Below are 19,920 nucleotides of genomic sequence, written 5' to 3' on the forward strand. Positions count from 1 at the left end.
GTGGAGGACACACACCAAAGGTTCTCTGATGTGTGGAACCGAGAGCAGAACCTGAGGCCAGAGGCTCTACACGCATGCAAGAGTTCAGGTTGAAAATGTGAACCAGGGGAGGCTAGGGTGGCTGCTAACAAAGGATATACGAAATACAAGAAAACGAGCAAATGTGTGTCCATAAATGGAATCAGTATTGAATAGGATTCATGCAGACTTAGTAATTAATGGCCATATGAGTAAGCATACAGCAATGTAGAAAGAACAAAATACCAGAACATGTCTCTCAAAACATTTCTAAAAATTTATTGAAGTTGTAAACATGAAATGGTTTGAAAACTAAATTCCTACAATAAAATAGTTTTTATTACTTGGTAAACTTTACTAAACAAACCAACTTTTATGTAGAATTAATTTTCTACTTCATCTTTGAATATGTGTATATGGGAATAATATATAATAAAACTGGAAGTGAATGCTTCGTAAAATCAACCAGATGTAACAGAATACAGTAGAGGTACAACAGAAGTCTCAGTCATCCACACATTTATACTAATGTAGAGCTGCCCTGCTTGCATCTGTGCATAACAGACACATCAAAACACTCTATTCTGAGGAAATTTGCTTGTACCATTTGCTTTGGTTGATATGGATTCAGTAACTGTTTGGTTGAATTGTTTTAGTTTTAATAGATTGTTTTTGCATCCTCTAAATACCAACATCTTGATGACTCCTTTGAGGGCAAGTAAGCTATAGTATGTGTGAGTAAAGATGCCTGAAGCTCTATTTACCGTGAAACAGTTTCTTGTATTTTTCAGCCTCTGTACATTATGTTCTTTCTAAAATGGATGGAAAGCCTAGAACAATCCTCAGAAAGTATCTTGCAATTATTTATAGTCAAACTTTTCGAAGCAAAAATAAATACTCCAGACATGAAAACTCCAGCCTTTGCCACACTGAAATATAAGTAGATACACTGTTAAAAAGGAGTTATTGATATAATCTGATTGAGGTATAAAGACTACATATATATAATTTATTATAATGAATAATGGTTTATACATATATCCTATGTATATATATATATACATATATATATACACATATATCATATTTATACCTATATCTATCTATATGTTTATCTCCATCTAAACTTTAAAACTTTGGCCCTGAAAAGTGTTCCAATTTGTATCATTTTTAGTGCAAAAAATTCTTCCCCAATAAATTAATTCTGATCCAAAGTGCTTAAGTTAGAGTGTTAAGTATAAGTTTTGTTATGAAAGATCTTTTGAACATATGAAGGAAAAGTACCTCAACACTGTAATTTCAAGTAAATGGAGTTACTAGATTGAACATCTCAATTCCATAGGGTTATAGATTGGTATTACTTAACAAAGACTCTCATTAACCCTCCAGAACCATTAACAATTCTACAAACAGATATGATTATACCTTAGTCATAGTTTTGGAGTGTCCTGGCATTTATGTTTTTCTTTAAAATGCAAAGGATTAGTAGTAGTTTCTTTTCTCTACTTAAAATAAACTGTTAGTAGGTGTTTATTTCTTTCAAAGGGCTAATGACATTCTACTTTTTATCCAAATATAAGACTTTTCCTTTTTTTCTTTATCCAGGCACAGAATGCAACCCCTAAGCAAAGGAAGCAGAGTGTGTACACACCACCCACCATGAAAGGTACTGTTCAGGTACTGTTTCGGGTTCTTGTGAGTGCTGAGTTCATGGCTGACAGGCATTCTGCTCTCAGGCACCTTATACCTGCTTAAAAGCTACATCTAGTCTCACCTCTACAACTTGGTAATGTGACTTTCAGTAAGGTAATGTTATTTGAAATCTAGTTTAACCAAGAGTCAAACAGTTGAAGAAGGAATAACTAGATATGTCTCAAAATCTTAGTCTGGACATTCAGATTTTCCAGAATAATGACAAAAGTTTCCTTTTACCCTTTCTCACATGTTTTCCTTGCAGAGAATTTTCTAGAACCCCTAATTACTCTGGCCTATGTTTGCAGATAATTATCTTTTTTTTCCCCCTAGGCTTAAGCAAAGTAGTTCTTGAATTTTGGACAGATACCATGTAAAGTGTGGCTTCATTGTCCTGCGTCAGAAGCAGCTCTAAGAAGCCCAATCAGACAGCTGTTAGCTGTACATATAACAGCTGCTGAAATAACAACTAAGAAGGCTAGCTCAGGTTCCAGCATTCTCCCAGAGTTTCTACCCCTCTCTTCCAAATTAGAACTGCTAAAAAGAACATCTAAGTGTATCTGAATTTTGACCGACATCAATTTCAGGGAAGGCTTCTTTCATTTCTCACACAAGTGTATCCCTGACATGAGGGAGAGTGTGTCCCGTCCAGCAGCTCATGTTCCAGCCTGGCTCTTGGGCCGCTGGCCCAGAGGCTCATCATGCAGTCATCCAGCTTTGTTTCAGCTGCAAGAGAGGCCAGCTGAGCAGCTTACTCTGGAGTCTAGAGAGATGTCTAAATCGGGAGTGAAATTTTCCACTCTGTATTCTCTCTAGATTTGGGGCCTTTACAGAGAGGTGGGATATAAATGGACACATTAATAGCTACTTTCCATAAACTTCCTTCCTGCGCAGCTATAAAATATCATGCTTGCTTGTTCATGAGACTACAGTAAATAATGTAACCAGCACTGTAGTTCATTTCAGGGTAATTATTGAAGCTATCAGCCTTCCTTCTCTCAAGACCAATGTAATCATTTTTGAAGATACTTTGCCTATTGTAAGCCATCTTGTACTTTTAAGACACGACAGTTTTGGCATGAATGGGCCTCGACAAAAGATATATGTTCACTCACTTAATGATTTCCTCTGTTCTATTTTGGGTTAGTTTAACTAAATAAAGACTGTTCTCATGTCCTTAGAGAATAATAGCATTATTTTTAAAGGAAAATCTTAAAATCAAATCCCAAGGGCTCATAGTTTTCATTATATTTAGCTCTCTACTATCATAAGAATGTGGGACCCTAACATTCAAGGAAATTAGTCATATTGTACATATTTTACACATATGATAATCATTGTTTTTCATGAGTTAAAGACTTGAGAAAGCACAGAAATTCCTTCATGAGGCTATTGGGGTATAAGCCACTTAGGTCCTCATTTATTATCTGTAAATATTTAGGAGAGTCTCCTGCTTCTGATAAAAGAGAAATCAGTCCACTCCCTTGATGAAAGTGAAAGAGGAGAGGGAAAAAGTTGGCCTAAAGCTCAACATTCAGAAAACGAAGATCATGGCATCCGGTCCCATCACTTCATGGGAAATAGATGGGGAAACAGTGGAAACAGTGTCAGACTTTATTTTGGGGGGCTCCAGAATCACTGCAGATGGTGACTGCACCATGAAATTAAAAGACACTTACTCCTTGGAAGGAAAGTTATGACCAACCTAGATAGCATATTCAAAAGTAGAGACATTACTTTGCTGACTAAGGTCCATCTAGTCAAGGCTATGGTTTTTCCAGTAGTCATGTATGGATGTGAGAGTTGGACTGTGAAGAAAGCTGAGCACCAAAGAATTGATGCTTTTGAACTGTGGTGTTGGAGAAGACTCTTGAGAGTCTCTTGGACTGCAAGGAGATCCAACCAGTCCATTCTGAAGGAGATCAACCCTGGGATTTCTTTGGAGGGAATGATGCTGAAGCTGAAACTCCAGTACTTTGGCCACCTCATGAGAAGAGCTGACTCACTGGAAAAAACTCTGATGCTGGGAGGGATTGGGGGCAGGAGGAGAAGGGGACGACCGAGGATGAGATGGCTGGATGGCATCACTGACTCGATGGACATGAGTCTGGGTCAACTCCGAGAGATGGTGATGGACAGGGAGGCCTGGCGTGCTGTGATTCATGGGGTCGCAAAGAGTCGGACACGACTGAGCGACTTAACTGAACTGAACTGAACTGAGTCCACTTGTCTCTTTAGAGACAGAAATGAATATTTCAGGACAGAATTAAGCAATAGTAACATATGGTGCATTGCGGGCACATTAAGAAACTTCAACCATAAGAAAGATGAGTTAGTAAAGGAAAGGTTACTGAAACGCAAAATCAATAACACAATTGTTCTGAAATGTATAATTCTTCAAATTGCAGTGGAATATGCAATTATTGAGTGTAAAAATATTTTCTGGGAGAGCAAAGTAGTACCAGGAGTGATTAATAGTTCTGAAAAAGATCACTCTGACCAAATGGCCAACTAGGGTTTCGTAAATGACCCAGTGAGTAGCTAGTTAGTAAAACAAACTAGCCAGATTCCTTCCTTCTCTCATATTAGGTTCTGAGGAGTTACTGGACACAGAGGCCAAAGTGACAGGAGAGAGGTGCTACATCTAACAAACCTCACTGCAATTAATGCCCAGATAGACTCATCTCCCAGCTCCCGTATTCATTTATTTTTCTCCCTTTCAATTACTATGGTATTTATGGCCCCACCAGATTTCTGGAAATAGTGACATGTCCAGGTTACCTCTTATGATGAAAGTTCTATATGAAAGTTCAGAGGTGGGCAGAGGGTAAAAAATAGAGCAGAGAAAACCACTTTAAACAGGTACACTGTCAGGAATGATAGGCTAATGACCTCCAAATTTATATCTGTCGGCCTAACATATCTTCTGAACCTTGAACTTTCTGCTGCTGCTGCTGCTGCTAAGTTGCTTCAGTCTTGTGTGACTCTGTGCGACCGCCTAGACGGTAGCCCACTGGGCTCCCCCATCCCTGGGATTCTCTAGGCAAGAATACTGGAGTGGGTTGCCATTTCCTTCTCCAGTGCATGAAAGTGAAAAGTCAAAGTGAAGTAGCTCAGTCATATCCGACTCCTAGCCACCCCATGGACTGCAGCCTACCAGGATCCTCCGTCCATGGGATTTTCCAGGCAACAGTACTGGAGTGGGGTGCCATTGCCTTCTCCATCAGACTTTCTAACAGCTACCAATTTTTTTTCACTTGAATGAATGACACTTATTGAAACTTCTCGAATTTAACACATCCAAAAACAAACTCATTGGTTCTTTTTTGGATTTTCCTCATCTCAATACATCTTATGCAGCCATCAAAAAACAAAAATCTTTGCATAATCCTTGACTACTCCCCATTACCAAACCATCATCTACTCATGTTAGTGCTGATTTCAAGATGCACCCCTACGCTATTTTCTGTATCTTACATTGCTACTACCTTGTGTGACCACCATTCTTTCTTGCCTTGGCTGCTGAGATAGCCTACCTACTACTCTCCTGCTTCTGCTCCTGACCCTCTACATTCTAATCTCTACACACAAACCAGAGTAATTCCTCTAACTCACAAATGTGATCATGCAATCCCCTTGATCAAATCCTCAAAAACTTCCTGTCACATTCAGAATACAATGAAAAATCCAGTCATGGCTTACAACTCCCTGAATGAGCTGCACTGGTCTTTCTCCTTGATCTTATCTCCTTTCACACTGCCCCTGTTCACATTAGGGTTCAATGTCATAGACTTTTTCATTATTTATAAACATCTCAAGCACACTTTCATATCAGAGCATTTGTGCTTTCCACATTTTTTGCTTGAGAAACTCTTTACCCAGTGGCCTCACAGATGGCTCAGCTACTGTTCCCTCCTCAGAAAGGTCTTTCTTTCTTGATAACTGCCCCTCCTACCACTACTATCTACATCCTTATAGCGCTACCTCAATTTTTTCCATGGCCCTAATCATTAGGTACCAATAATGAGGTATCCATGACAACAGTCTTGTTCATTTGATATTCCCAGCATCTAGTACAGTTCCTGGCACAAAACAGGTGCTCAATAAAAACTTGTTGAATAACCATAATGAATTGGGGAATTCAGCCACATTGTCATCTTTTCAGAAGAGGATGTCCCTTAAACCTTGTTCTACTAATTGTCATACTTGTGACTCTGCTTCTGCTTCTCTTTGCTTTTCACTCTCTGGTTGATCTCCTTCATCCCCTTGGTAAGTTCTTACTTCTCCATATGCTTTTGTTTTTCTATTTTTGCTTTTCCCCACTTCCCTTCCCTCTGGTCGAAGAGAAAATCTGATTTGGAAAATTAGTTACCGTCAAGAATGATGCATCAGTTTTCCTGGATTCTTAACAAAGGTTATCTCATGGACCACTGGAATGATTAAGTGATTGCCTCTGACTAAAACCTGATTCTTCCAACAATTAGCTTGTGGCCAAGATGGCAGCATCATATGAAACAAACTTGGCAATGTAAATAGAAGAATCTGGACATGGTTTTCTTCCTTTAGAGATGTTTCATGATTAGATCGGAATATTGACTCTAAGAAAATAATAGCAGATTTAGCTCTTGGTCTTGCCACCTTTCTAGTCACATTATAGTCATTCTAAGTTGTCAAGCTTAAAGAGTAACTAGTACAATTATCTAATGTTGTATAAAATATCACTTCCATTCTTTCCACTGCATCTAACCTCAGAGTATTAGATTGGCTATGTTCTTTTGAAGGTTCTATTAATAATATGTTAGGCTTGGATTATAGCCAGATAATCAAAAGTTCCAGGTGATTTTGCTGTAGCAAATCTAAAAACTGACCAGACTCCAGATATTCAATCACCTATGTAACATGTCTTTCTTACGTCACAAGAAGAAATCTCATGGAGATCAAATATCATGAGATCAAAATTAGCTTGTTAAAAACTACATTTTGATCTCCACAGCAAATCACTTTGTCCTTCAATATTCCCCTTCTCAAGGAGGTGCTTATTCCTGAGTTCTGGGAGTCTCTAGTGACTCTCCCTCTCCTTCACTCTCTTCCTTAGTGGAGCACATGTCCCGTGAAGTGCTCCCCATTAGTATCTCCCCCACCTTCCCCTCCTCTCTTTTATCTCCAATGCCACATAACAATTCATATCACATTCTTGTATATAAAAGGTTACTCTCCATAGTCTCTCATCTCTACTTCCCATTTGTTTTCTACACTGTAAGCAAAGTAAAAGATGCTTGCTTCTTAGAAGAAAAGAAATGACAAACCCAGACAGTTTATTAAAAGGCAGAGACATTACTTTGCCAACAAAGGTCTGTATAGTCAAAGCTATGGTTTTTCCAGTAGTCATGTATGATGTGAGAGCTGGATAATAAAAAAGGTTGAGTGCCAAAGAATTGATGCCTTCGAAATGTGGTGCTGGAGAAGACTCTTTGAGAATACCTTGGACTGCAAGGAGATCCAGCCAGTTAATCCTAAAGAAAATCAACCCTGAATATTCATTGGAAGGACTGATGCTGAAGCTTAAGCTCCTGTCCACCTGATGCAAAAAGCCAACTCATTGGAAAAGACGCTGATGCTGGGAAAGACCAAAGGCAGAAGAAGGGGATGACAGAGGATGAGCTGGTTGGATGGCATCAGTGACTCAATGGACATGGATTTGAGCGAATTCTGGGAGAGGATGAAGAATAGGGAAGCCTGGCATGCTGCAGTCTATGGGGTCGTAAAGAGTAGGACATGACTGAGCGACTGAACAATAACACCAACCAAAGTGAACTTTTAAATGTGAATGTGATTATGCCGCTTCCTCGGTTAGAACTTTTCAATAGCTTCTCACTGCCCTTAGATAAAATTCTTATTCCAGAGCAAAGTTTGGAAAGCTTACTTCCCAATCTGCCTCTCCTTTCCTTATCCGCTAGGTTCTAGACATATTGGCATTCAGTCAGCTTCTAAATGCACCAAACTCTTTCCTGAAAAAGTTTATATAGGTTCTTCGCTTCATATAAAATATTCTCCTTTGCCTCCTTCTTGTCTTCATTCTTTATTTGGTTAGTTCATACTTATCTGTCCTTAAAGGTCAGATCTTGAAAAGAGCTTTCCCTAACCATCATTCTAAATTATCTCTAGCTATAAACTCTCTATAAGAATCTGCTTGCAATGCAGGAGACCCAGGTTCAATCCCTGGATCAGAAAGATACCCTGGAGAAGGAAATGGCTCCCCACTCCAGTATTCTTGCCTGGAGAATTCTATGGACATAGGAGCCTAGTAAGCTACAGTCTATGAGGGTGCAAAGAGTTAGACATGACTGAGTAACTAAAACTCTTCCTTTTCCATAAACTCTCTATTGATAGTTATACATTCTGTTTTTTAATTGCAAGGAATCACAGTGTTCATTTATTTATCAAGTGTCTGTCTCTCCAACTAGACCAGAAGTGATCTAAACAGCAGCAGTGATGGTGTCTATTTTGTGCATTACCTTATCTGTAGGGTTTAACACGATGCTTAAGATATAGCAGTGCATATACATATACTTTTAAATATATATTTTATGTATGCAATACTACTGTTGGTGAATGAATCATTTCCTTAGGACATTTACATTCTGTCTGGTCTATTAGAAAGATCTTTTCTCTACTGAAATTTATATTCATGGATTTTGGCTCTATATCTTATTGCTATTTGTGATAAGTTTAAAAAGGACAACTATCTGAATATTTCAAGACTTCTATCAGGTCCTTGCCTTGCTTAATTTCTCTCTTTCCAGGTTAAAACATTTCAATGTCAGTTATGCCTGTTCTTTCACATTCACTCTTGATGTCCTAATAAGCTTCAGCTTATACCATTCTAGAAGGGCATCATTTAAATCAACTTATTCTTAAGGTGTGATCATGACTCAGACGGTAAGGAAACTGCCTGCAATGCAGGAGACCTGGTTTCCATCCCTGGAGAAGGGAATGGCTACCCACTCCAGTATTCTTGCCTGGAGACTCCCGTGGACAGAGGAGCCTGGTGGGCTATAGTCCATAGGGTAGCAGAGTCAGACATGAATAAGCAACTAACACTTTCACTTTCTGAGCAGAGAGAAGACTTCAATTATGCCTATCACCTCCTCCATCCCAGGTAATTTAATTCCATTACTGCAACCCAAAATGGTATTAGCTTTTTCTGGCAGCCATATACATTGGTGACAAACAGTGAACTTATCATAAATTCAAAACTTCAAAGCCTTTTTTTCAGGTACTGCTTTAAAGCCATATTATTTATAATGTATTCCTCATTTTAGATCTTTTCTTAGCCAGAAAGCAAGACACTGCTATCATACCAACTGAATACATTTTCTCAGAATCAGTTGTCATGGGAACATGACATAATTCATATCATGATTCCATCACCTATTCCACTCTATTTTCTATTATTTCAATTATTTTTTCACCCTCAGATTATATAAATTTTATTTTTGGTATTTTTATCTTCATCTGTAATAGACATATCAAACAGAACAGGGCAAAGAAAAGTCTGTAGCACACTTCTCTCTCTCTAGTTGACACCGATCCCCCTGAAGGCCACCATTCAACAAGTTATCAAATAGACTTCTTATGTCAAGATTACATCCTTTAAAACCAGAGGATATTATGAACACTCATTAGATTGATATATTTCAGATATGGTCAATACACCATAAGTCATAAATGTAAGTCATAAATTTGTAATGTATATTATGCATAAAATGACAAGCTTAAGTTTGCAAAGGAAACAGACTTACTTTTCCATTACCCTGTGTAATATAGTGCTTTATAATTATGTGAGTAGAAAGATCTGAAGATTATCAGAAAAATGATATCTGACTACTGAATACCCATATGACTTCTCTGGTGTTTACATCGTGGTCAGCCCTGTAATTTACAGAACAGTCAATTACATTATTTTTGGATAGCTTGAATCATATTTTCAGAAAAGCAAAGTAGGTTTGAAACTTGAGGCAGGAAATGGCTGACACATTTCCACCCCCATTGTTTGTGTGTGTGTGTGTGTTTTACTGGAAGGCAAATGCCTTCAACTGAGACAGCAAAGCAGGCACCATTGATTTAAAAGGAAATATGAATATGAAACAAAAGCAACTGACTGAAAAACTGCTTTGTATAGTATCATGTTCAGTTCAGTCACTCAGTCGTGTCTGACTCTTTGAGACCCCATGGACTGTAGCACACCAGGCCTCCCTATCCATTACCAACTCTTGGAGTTTACTCAAACTCATCTCCATTCAGTTGGTGATACCATCCAACTATCTCATCCTCTGTCGTCCCCTTCTCCTCCTGCCCTCAATCTTTCCCAGCATCAGGGTCTTTTCCAATGAGTCAGCTCTTGGCATCAGGTGGCCAAAGTATTGGAGTTTCAGCTTCAGCATCAGTCCTTCCAATGAACACTCAGGACTGATCTCCTTTAGGATGGACTGGTTGGATCTCCTTGCAGCTCAAGGGACTCTCAAGAGTCTTCTCCAACACCACAGTTCAAAAGCATCAATTCTTCAGTGCTCAGCCTTCTTTATAGTCCAACTCTCACATTCATAAACATGACTACTGGGAAAACCATAACCTTGACTAGATGGGCCTTTGTTGGCGATGTCTCTGCTTTTTAATATGCTGTCTAGGTTGGTCAGGTTGGTCTACATTGTCTAGGTTCATAAAGAGTATGAAAAGACCATTAGTAGCATGAGATTGGTACAAATGTAATTGCATTTTTGCATTTTTGAAATTTGCCTTTTGATACTGAACACATTCTTAAATAAATGTGGTTATGTTATACATAATTTTAATGTATATTTCTTAATTATGTTTTTTGCTAGTGACTTGTATTACTTGCTGTTTATTTTATATTTATTTTTGACTATGGAAATGATGTTAGACAAAAAACAAATTTGAAAGATGTTCTTGTTTGAGTTCAAAATTGGTTGTAAAGCACCAGAGACAACTCACAACATCAATAACACATTTGGCCCAGAAACTGCTAACAAGTGCACAGTGGTGGTTCAAGAAGTTTTCCAAAGGAGACAAGAGCCTTGAAGATGAGTGTAGTGGCCGGCCATTCAGAAGGTGACAACGATCAATTCAGAGCAGTCATCAAAGCTAATCTTCTTAAAAACTGTATGAGAAATTGCTGAACAACAGAATATCAATCATTCTATGGTCATTCTGCATTTGAAGCAAATTGGAAATGTGAAAAACTTTGTAAGTGTGTGCCTCATGAGCGGACCGCAAACTGAAAAATTTGTCATTTTGAAGTATCTTCTCTTATTCTATGCAACAACAAGCCATTTCTCAACTGGATTGTGACGTGCAATGAAAAGTGAATTTTATACAACTAGCAACAACCAGCTTCAGTGGTTGGACCGAGAAAAAGCTCCAAAGCACTTCCCAAAGACACACTTGCACCAAAAATAGGTCATGGTAACTGTTTGGTGGTCTGCTGCTGGTCTGATCCACTACAGCTTTCTGAATCCCAGTGAGACCATTACATCTGAGAAGTATGCTCAGTAAATTGATGAGGTGCACTAAAAAGTGCAATGCCTGAAACTGGCACTGGTCAACAGAAAGGGCCCACTTCTTTCCCATGACAGCCCCTGACCACAAGTCACCCAACCACAGCTTCAAAAGTTGAATGAATTGGGCTACGAAGTTTTGCTTCATATTCACCTGACCTCTCACCTACCTACTATCACTTCTTCAAGCATCTTGACAACTTTTTCCAGGGAAAACACTTCCATACCAACAGGAGAAAGAAAATGCTTTCAAATAATTTGTCAAATCCCAAAGCATGGATTTTTATGCTACAGGAATAATCAAACATTTCTTGTTGGCAAAAATGTGTTGAGTGTAATGATTCCTATTTTGATTAATAAAGATGTGTTATGAGCCTAGTTATAATAATTTAAAATCACGATCCAAAATTGCAATTACTTTTGCACCAACCTAACACATTACATGAGAAATGCTGGGCTGGAAGAAGCACAAGCTGGAATCAAGATTGCCAGAAGAAATATCAATAACCTCAGATATACAGATGACACCACCCTTATGGCAGAAAGTGAAGAGGAACTCAAAAGCCTCTTGATGAAAGTGAAAGAGGAGAGTGAAAAAGTTGACTTAAAGCTCAGCAGTCAGAAAACAAAGATCATGGCATCTGGTCCCATCACTTCATGACAAATAGATGGGGAAACAGTGGAAACAGTGTCAGACCTTATTTTTTTGAGCTCCAAAATCACTGCAGATGGTGACTGCAGCCATGAAATTAAAAAATGCTTACTCCTTGGAAGAAAAGTTATGACCAACCTAGATAGCATATTCAAAAGCAGAGACATTACTTTGCCAACTAAGGTCCGTCTAGTCAAGGCTATGGTTTTTCCAGTGGTCATGTATGGATGTGAGAGTTGGACTGTGAAGAAAGTTGAGCGCCAAAGAATTGATGCTTTTGAACTGCGGTGTTGGAGAAGACTCTTGAGAGTCCCTTGGACTGCAAGGAGATCCAACCAGTCCACTCTAAAGGAGAGCAGCCTTGGGTGTTCTTTGGAAGGACTAATGCTAAAGCTGAAATTCCAGTACTTTGGACACCTCAGGTGAAGACTTGACTCACTGGAAAAGACTCTGATGCTAGGAGGGATTGGGAGCAGGAAGAGAAGGGGATGACAGAGGATGAGATGGCTGGATGGCATCACCGACTAGATGGACGTAGGTTTGAGTGAACTCCGGGAGTTGGTGATGGACAGGGAGGCCTGGCGTGCTGCGATTCATGGGGTCGCATAGAGTCGGACATGACTGAGCGAATGAACTGAACTGAACTGAACTGAACTGAACATATTACCATTTTTAACACATAAGTAAAATTTTTCATGAACTTCTGAAAACATCTTCTTCTTCTCATTCTTCATAATTTCTTTAAGGGAAAAGTTTAGCTACTTCAGTGTCCAGAGATTGTTCTTCTAATATGTCCAGTAGATCTTCTCTGAATGCTTATGGCATTGGACTCCTACATTTTTTTTTTCTCCAAAGATGGCTGTGATCTTGATACTTTATCTCAATTTGATCACTGTCTTTCATAATAGAGCAACAGATGCAAATAAGGAATAGCCCATGGAAGGAAATAGATCAAACTGGCCGAAGAAAAAGGCTAACACAGTTTTGGAGGATGACAGTGACAGTGATTTTGGAAGATGTTATGTACAGTGGCAAAGATGTGCCATGTAATATTCAGTTCAGTTCTAGTTCAGTTGCTCAGTCATGTCTGACACTCTGCAACCCCATGGACTGTAGCACACCAGGCTTCCCTGTCCATCACCAATTTCCAGAGCTTGCTCAGATTCATGTCCATAGAGTCAGTGATGCCATCCAACCATCTCATCCTCTGTCATTCCCTTCTCTTCCTGCCTTCAATCTTTCCCAGAATCAGGGTCTTTTCAAATGAGTCAGTTCTTCCCATCAGATGGCCAAAGTATTACAGTTTCAGCTTCAGCATCAGTCCTTCCAATGAATATTCAGGACTGATTTCCTCTAGGATTGACTGGTTGGATCTCCTTTAAGTCTAAGGGGCTCTCAAGAGTCTTTTCCAACACCACAGTTCAAAAGCATCAGTTCTTCGGTGCTCAGCTTTCTTTATAGTCAAACTCTCACATCCATACATGACTGCTGGAAAATCCATAGCTTTGACTAGATGGACCTTTGTTGGCAAAGTAATGTCTCTGCTTTTTAATATGCTGTCTAGGTTGGTCATAGCTTTTCTTCCAAGGAACAAGTGTCTTTTAATTTCATGGCTATAGTCACCATCTGCAGTGATTTTGGAGCCCAAGAAAATAAAGTCTGTCACTCATTGTTTCCCCATCTATTTGCCATGGAGTGATGGGACCGGAGGCCATGATCTTAGTTTTCCGAATGTTGAGTTTTAAGACAACTTTTTCACTCTCCTCTTTCACTTTCATCAAGAGGCTCTTTAGTTCTTCGCTTTCTGTGACAAGGGTGGTGTTATCTGCATATCTGAAGTTACTGATATTTCTCTTGGCATTCTTGTTCCCAGCTTGGGCTTCATCCATTCAGCATTTTGTATGATGTACTCAGCATATAAGTTAAATAAGCAGGGTAACAATATACAGACGATGTACTCTTTCCCCAATTAGGAACCAGTCTGTTGTTCCATGTCGGGTTCTAACTGTTGCTTCTTGACCTGCATACAGATTTCTCAGGAGGCAGGTGAGGTCATCTGGTATTCCTATCTCTTGAAGAATTTTCCACAGTTTGTTGTGATCCACACAGACAAAGGCTTTGTAGTAGTTAATAAAGCAGAAGTAGATTTTTGAGGAGAACTCTCTTGTTTTTTCTATGATCCAACAGATGTTGGCAATTTGATCTCTGGTCCCTCTGCCTTTTCTAAATCTAGCTTGAACATCTGGGAAGTTTACAGTTCACATACTGTTGAAGCCTTGAAGAATTCTGAGCATTATTTTGCTAGCATGTGAGATGAGTGTAATTGTGCAGTAGTTTGAGCATTCTTTGGCATTGCCTTTCTTTAGGATTGGAATGAAAATGGACCTTTTCCATTCCTGTGGCCATTGCTGAGTTGTCCAAGTTTGCTGGTATATGGAGTGCAGCACTTTCACAGCATCATCTTTGAGAATTTGAAGTAGCTCAATTGGAATTCTATCACCTCCACTAGCTTTTTTCATAGTGATTCTTCCTAAGGCCCACTTGACTTTGCATTCCAGGATGTCTGGGTCTAGGTGAGTAATCACACCATCATGGTTATCTGGGTCATTAAGATCTTTCTTGGATAGTTCTGTGGGTATTCTTGCCACCTCTTCTTAATATCTTCTGCTTCTGTTAGGTCTGTACCATTTCTGTCCTTTATTGCACCCATCTTTGCATAAAATTTTCCATTGGTATCTCTAATTTTCTTGAAAAAAATCTCTAGTCTTTCCCATTTTGTTGTTTTCCTCTATTTCTTTGCATTGTTCACTGGGGAAGGCTTTCTCATCTCTCCTTGCTATTCTTTGGAACTCTGCATTCAAATAGGTGTATCTTTCCTTTTCTCCTTTGCTTTTAGCTCCTCTTCTCAGCTGTTTGTAAGGCCTCCTCAGACAACCATTTTGCCTTTCTGCATTTCTTTTTCTTGGGGATGGTCTTGATCCCCGCCTCCTGCACAATGTCACGAACCTCTGTCCATAGTTCTTCAGGTACTCTATCAGATCTAATCCCTTGAATTTATTTGTCATTTCCACTGTATAACTGTAAGGGATTTGATTTAGGTCATACCTGAATGGTCTAGTGGGTTTCCTTATTTTCTTCAATTTAAGTCTGAATTTTGCAATAAGGAGTTCAAGATTGGAGCCACAGTCAGCTCCTTGTCTTGTTTTTGCTGACTGTATAGAGCCATGTAATATTAAGTGCCAGTTAACCTTCAAACTGGGGCTTCCTGGGTGGCTCAGTGGTAAAGGATCTGCCTGTCAATGCAAAAGATGCAAGTTTGATCCCTTGGTCAGGGAGATCCCCTGGAGAAGGAGATGGCAACCCACTCCAGTATTCTTGCTTGGGAAATCCCATGGTTAGGGGACCTAGGGGACTACAGTTCCTGGGGTCACAAAAGTGTTGGTCATGATGTAGTGACTAAAAAACAGCAGTCTTAAGATCTATTTTGAGTAATTATTTGAATCTTGAATTTAGACTCAGGTGCACCCCTCCTTGTTTCCCCTGATTCTGCAGAATGAAGCCCAGTGGTGAGACCAAGGAGGGACGAAAGGTCTTGGAGATGAATAAAATATTGCCAGAGCTGTGCGCTCTTCCCAGTAGGAACTGAAGAGTCAGGGTTAGAGGTGCCTGATCCTAGTAAGCATGTGGACAACCAAACCTTGCAACATTCACTCCACTTTTACTTGTACCAATCTCAGGTAGACTTGTGGAGCTGGTCTTAGACCTTTTACTTACTTTGTAACAAAATTCTTTGCTTCCTTTCACCTGCCTCCTCCTTTTAGACACCACATCCTTCTTTTTCCCAGCTTAACAGCCCTCTCAGAGGCACTCAGAGAAGGCGATGGCACCCCACTCCAGTACTCTTGCCTAGAAAATCCCGTGGATGGAGGAGCCTGGTAGGCTGCAGTCCATGGGGTCGCTAAGAGTCAGACACAACTGAGCGACTTCACTTTCACTTTTCACTTTGCTGCATTGGAGAAGGAAATGGCAACCCACTCCAGTGTTCTTGCCTGGAGAATCCCAGGAACGGGGGAGCCTGGTGGGCTGCTGTCTAAGGGGTCGCGCAGAGTCGGACCTGACTGAAGCGAGTTAGCAGCAGTAACAGCAGCAGCAGAAGCACTAATGTTTAAATTAAATAAATACTATATTTCAAAAAAGCATAAGAACAAAGTGATGGTTAATGGTCAATTTGGAGTGCTAAACAAGATCATACAATAAACATTTCTAGTCAGATGGATGACCAGAAAATCATATAAATGCAGCCTATAATTTGGCAATGTAAGTAGGCTAACAATGATTATATAGAATTATGATCAATTCGCTCTTCCTGAATTGGAATCCTCTTATAACTGTGCTGAAAAACAAAAATTCTCTATAGGAATAGACCAGCCATGATATCCTATTTTCATAACCCTCTGAATGTTGAAAATTCAGGAAGAGAAAATAACAAGATCTTTGAGCTTCTCATCAGAGTATCTTCACCACATCGCATTCCTTTTTTAAAACATTTCTTTTCCTCTGTGGTTGTTCTCCAGGTATTCATCAAACTTGCCTTTCTAAATCTTGGCTTTTTTGTCCACACTGGCTCAATTTATTTACTGCATAGGGTGGGGTTTATGTATGCAACTCAAGAAACTTTTTAACAGATTTCTAGATAACACAGAACATTCTAAATATATACAAGTTTTGTTTTTTTAAAAAAACCAAATCTGCTTCTATTTCTAGATCTACTTCCTTCACGTCTCTTCAGTTTCTTTCACTAAGTTCTATGTTAATCTATTCCTCATTTCTTTGAATTCAGAAGGTTGGGTCAGATTGGAGAACTGATCTGAGACTGTATCTTTCATGAAAGCCACTAAGATGTCTTCTTTTCTGAGATCAACATTGAGAGAGAGTAATATAAGAGGAAAATGTCAGCAAGTATGAGTGCATTTAATATTTTATAGCACTGTCATAGATTATTAGGTTGAAAGACTGAAAGATTCTTGAGATAAATTAAACTGCCAGTTCGAAATTTGAGACCAGAAACTTAATCTCATGTGGTGCCAATTAAACTTTGATAAGGAAACCACTGTTCATCAATATGGTTGCATTCGTGTGTCTGTATAAATTTACACCTATTTTAATCTTAATCTTTTACATTTATATTCTTCTGTTTAAATAACATACAACTTTTAAAATGGCTTCCTATCTTAGACGCAGGGGAAGAGATGAACTTTTGTATTTAGTTGGAACAGATAAACCAAGACCCAGTATCTCTACATTTTCCCCAAGTCTGAAAATGGTAAAATTCAGTTGTATAAGCAGTAAAAATACACTGCCACACATCAGGCATGGCCTTAAAGCTATGTGGCTGCAGAGATTCAAGGCAAAATCCACACCTTCTGAGAGACCAGTGTGGAAAAGCAACACACAAGTGGACAGGTAGAGCACACCACGGTAAATCCTTGTACAGGGATTTGAGCAGTTATCAGTGGATGTGAGGAGACTCACACTACATCTGGGGGAACCAGAGGGTGAAGCCCTTTAGATTATAGAAGGGAAAGTCATGTTTACAAATGTCTGCAGAGTTAAATGGACTCTATCATGGAAATGTAGAACACCCTGCTCCCTATCTTCATTCCTTCTGTTCACATAAACTCACAAAACATTTAAGATGATACCATAATGTAGACAGTTAAATCCTATGTGGATTATCACAAATTACTTTGCCATCATGCAAAGTCTAAAAAGGCTCCACTAATGGACTACATAGACATCACTTTTAAATGCATTTGGAAATCCTTTTGCACTTGATTCCATTTTTAAAAGTCTGGTTCATATCTTTCCTCTCAATAACGTTACTTTTAAAACACAGTAAATTCTAACTCAAATTATACTATTTTAAAAATAAACTCTGTATTTTAGAACAGTGTTAGATTTACAGAAAAACTGATAATACAGAGAGTTCCCGTATATGCTATATCCAGTTTTTCCTATGATGTACATATCATATTAATATGGTACATTTTTTACAATTACCAAACCAATATTGATTCATTATTATTAACTAAGGTCCATATTTTATTTACATTTGCTTAGCTTTTGCCTAACGTCTTTTTTCTGATATAGGAACCCATCCAGGATACCATCCTAACTTTATTATGTTTCCTTAGGCTTTTCTTGGTTCTGACAGTGTCTCAGAATTTCCTTGTTTCTAATGACCTTGACAGTTTTGAGGAGTACTGGTCAGCTATGTTCTGAAATATCCCTCTAAAGGGATTTGTCTGATGTTTTCCTCATAACCAGACTGGGGTTGTGGGTTTTGAGGAGAAAGACTGTAGATATAAAGTGACCATTTCATCACATGATATCCAGGGTCCATGCTATGAACCAGACTTATCACTGTTGATGTTGACCTTGATCAACTTGGCTGAGGTGGTTGCCCAGTGTCTCCCCACTACACAGTACTGTTTTGTTTTTGCTTTCTAATCTCTTTTCCATATTTTTTACTTTGGAAGGAAGTCACTATGTGTAGTTCACACTCAAGGAGTGGGAAGTTTTACACCACCTCCTTGGAAAAAAGTATCTACATAAAATTATTTTGTAAATATAATTTTTAGACTAAATTACAAATAAATATTTGGAATCCATTTTGCATGGAACATTTGTCACCTCCTCCATTTATTTACTTATTCAATGATTTATTTTCATCAGCATGAACTCATGGATATTTATTTAATACTCTAGGTTACAACTCGTACTACTTTATTTTGTTGTTCACACATTACAGGATTTTTTGTTTGCTTGTTTTAGCATATTCTTACTTTCTGACACTACAAGACACTCTAGGCTCATCTGTATATTTTCTGCCCCACTCTTAGAGAATCAGCTATTTCTTCAAGGAGCCCTCAATTTACTATATTTTTATTTGAATCACTATACTGTAAAAAAATATGTATCAGTACATAGTTACTAAAGGTAGAGAAATCTATCTCCTGCTCTGCTGAAGTATATGTGCATTATATCCATTAGTGTTTTGGAGGGTTAATGCCACACTATCAGCATGCTAAGATAGACACACTCCACTCTTATCAACCCTAGTGGGAGTCCCAGGAAAGAAAAAAACAAAAAAACAAAAAAAAAAACAGTGCCTATTAGTAGTGCAGGCAGCTGTTGTCTGTAGGGCTTGTCTTCCTTCATTTAATACCTAATACAGTGTTGTCCCCTGATGTTTTCTGGGATGAGATTTGTACTGCCTCTTCATAGATGCAGAATTGGTAACAGATTTTTTGGATACCAGCAGTTTGCTTTACTTAAAGATCTCAAAGAGCAATGTTTAAATACCCTATATTTGTGCAGTGCTTCAGCATATAAAATGTAGTTTTGTATAGTTTATTTTTTATAGGAAATCAAGTAGATCTTTTATTTTAGAGGAAAGAGAGACTCACAGAAGAGCAGGGTTCTCATGTTTAATGTCAGTCTCCTTTACAAGGTCAATTAGTGACTGGAGCACTTTTTGCTTTTCTGTTGGGTCAGTATTTTTCCCATTGACCCATAGATCCTATTTGTCCTAATTAAAATCCAAAGATCCTTCAGCCTTACAACTTAATGAAGTTTTTACAAAATCTTTTATACAAAAATTTCTACATAATTTTTATATTTAAACTCACGTTCAGTTCAGTTCAGTTCAGTCGCTCAGTCGTGTCCGACTCTTTGAGACCCCATGAATTGCGGCATGCCAGGCCTCCCTGTCCATCACCAACTCCTGGAGTTCACTCAGACTCACGTCCATAGAGTCAGCAATGCCATCCAGCCATCTCATCCTCGGTCGTCCCCTTCTCCTCCTGCCCCCAATTCCCTCCCAGCATCAGAGTCTTTTCCAATGAGTCAACTCTTCACATGAGGTGGCCAAAGTACTGGAGTTTCAGCTTTAGCATCATTCCTTCCAAAGAAATCCCAGGG

The 19,920-nt window shown here is 38.8% G+C and overlaps 1 protein-coding gene across 2 annotated transcripts in view; it reads left to right on the top strand.

Moving 5' to 3' along the window:
* Positions 1 to 19,920, top strand: part of PPP1R1C (protein phosphatase 1 regulatory inhibitor subunit 1C) — a 121,906-nt gene that overhangs the window by 48,445 nt on the left and 53,541 nt on the right. For both annotated transcript variants that reach the window (XM_040227748.1, XM_040227749.1), the window contains exon 4: positions 1,624 to 1,684. In XM_040227748.1, the coding sequence (XP_040083682.1) occupies positions 1,624 to 1,684 (61 nt within the window). The remainder of the gene's footprint in view (positions 1 to 1,623; positions 1,685 to 19,920) is intronic.

The sequence above is a fragment of the Oryx dammah genome, unplaced genomic scaffold (genome assembly GCF_014754425.2).
Source record: "Oryx dammah isolate SB20612 unplaced genomic scaffold, SCBI_Odam_1.1 HiC_scaffold_27, whole genome shotgun sequence".
Taxonomy (NCBI): Eukaryota; Metazoa; Chordata; class Mammalia; order Artiodactyla; family Bovidae; genus Oryx; species Oryx dammah.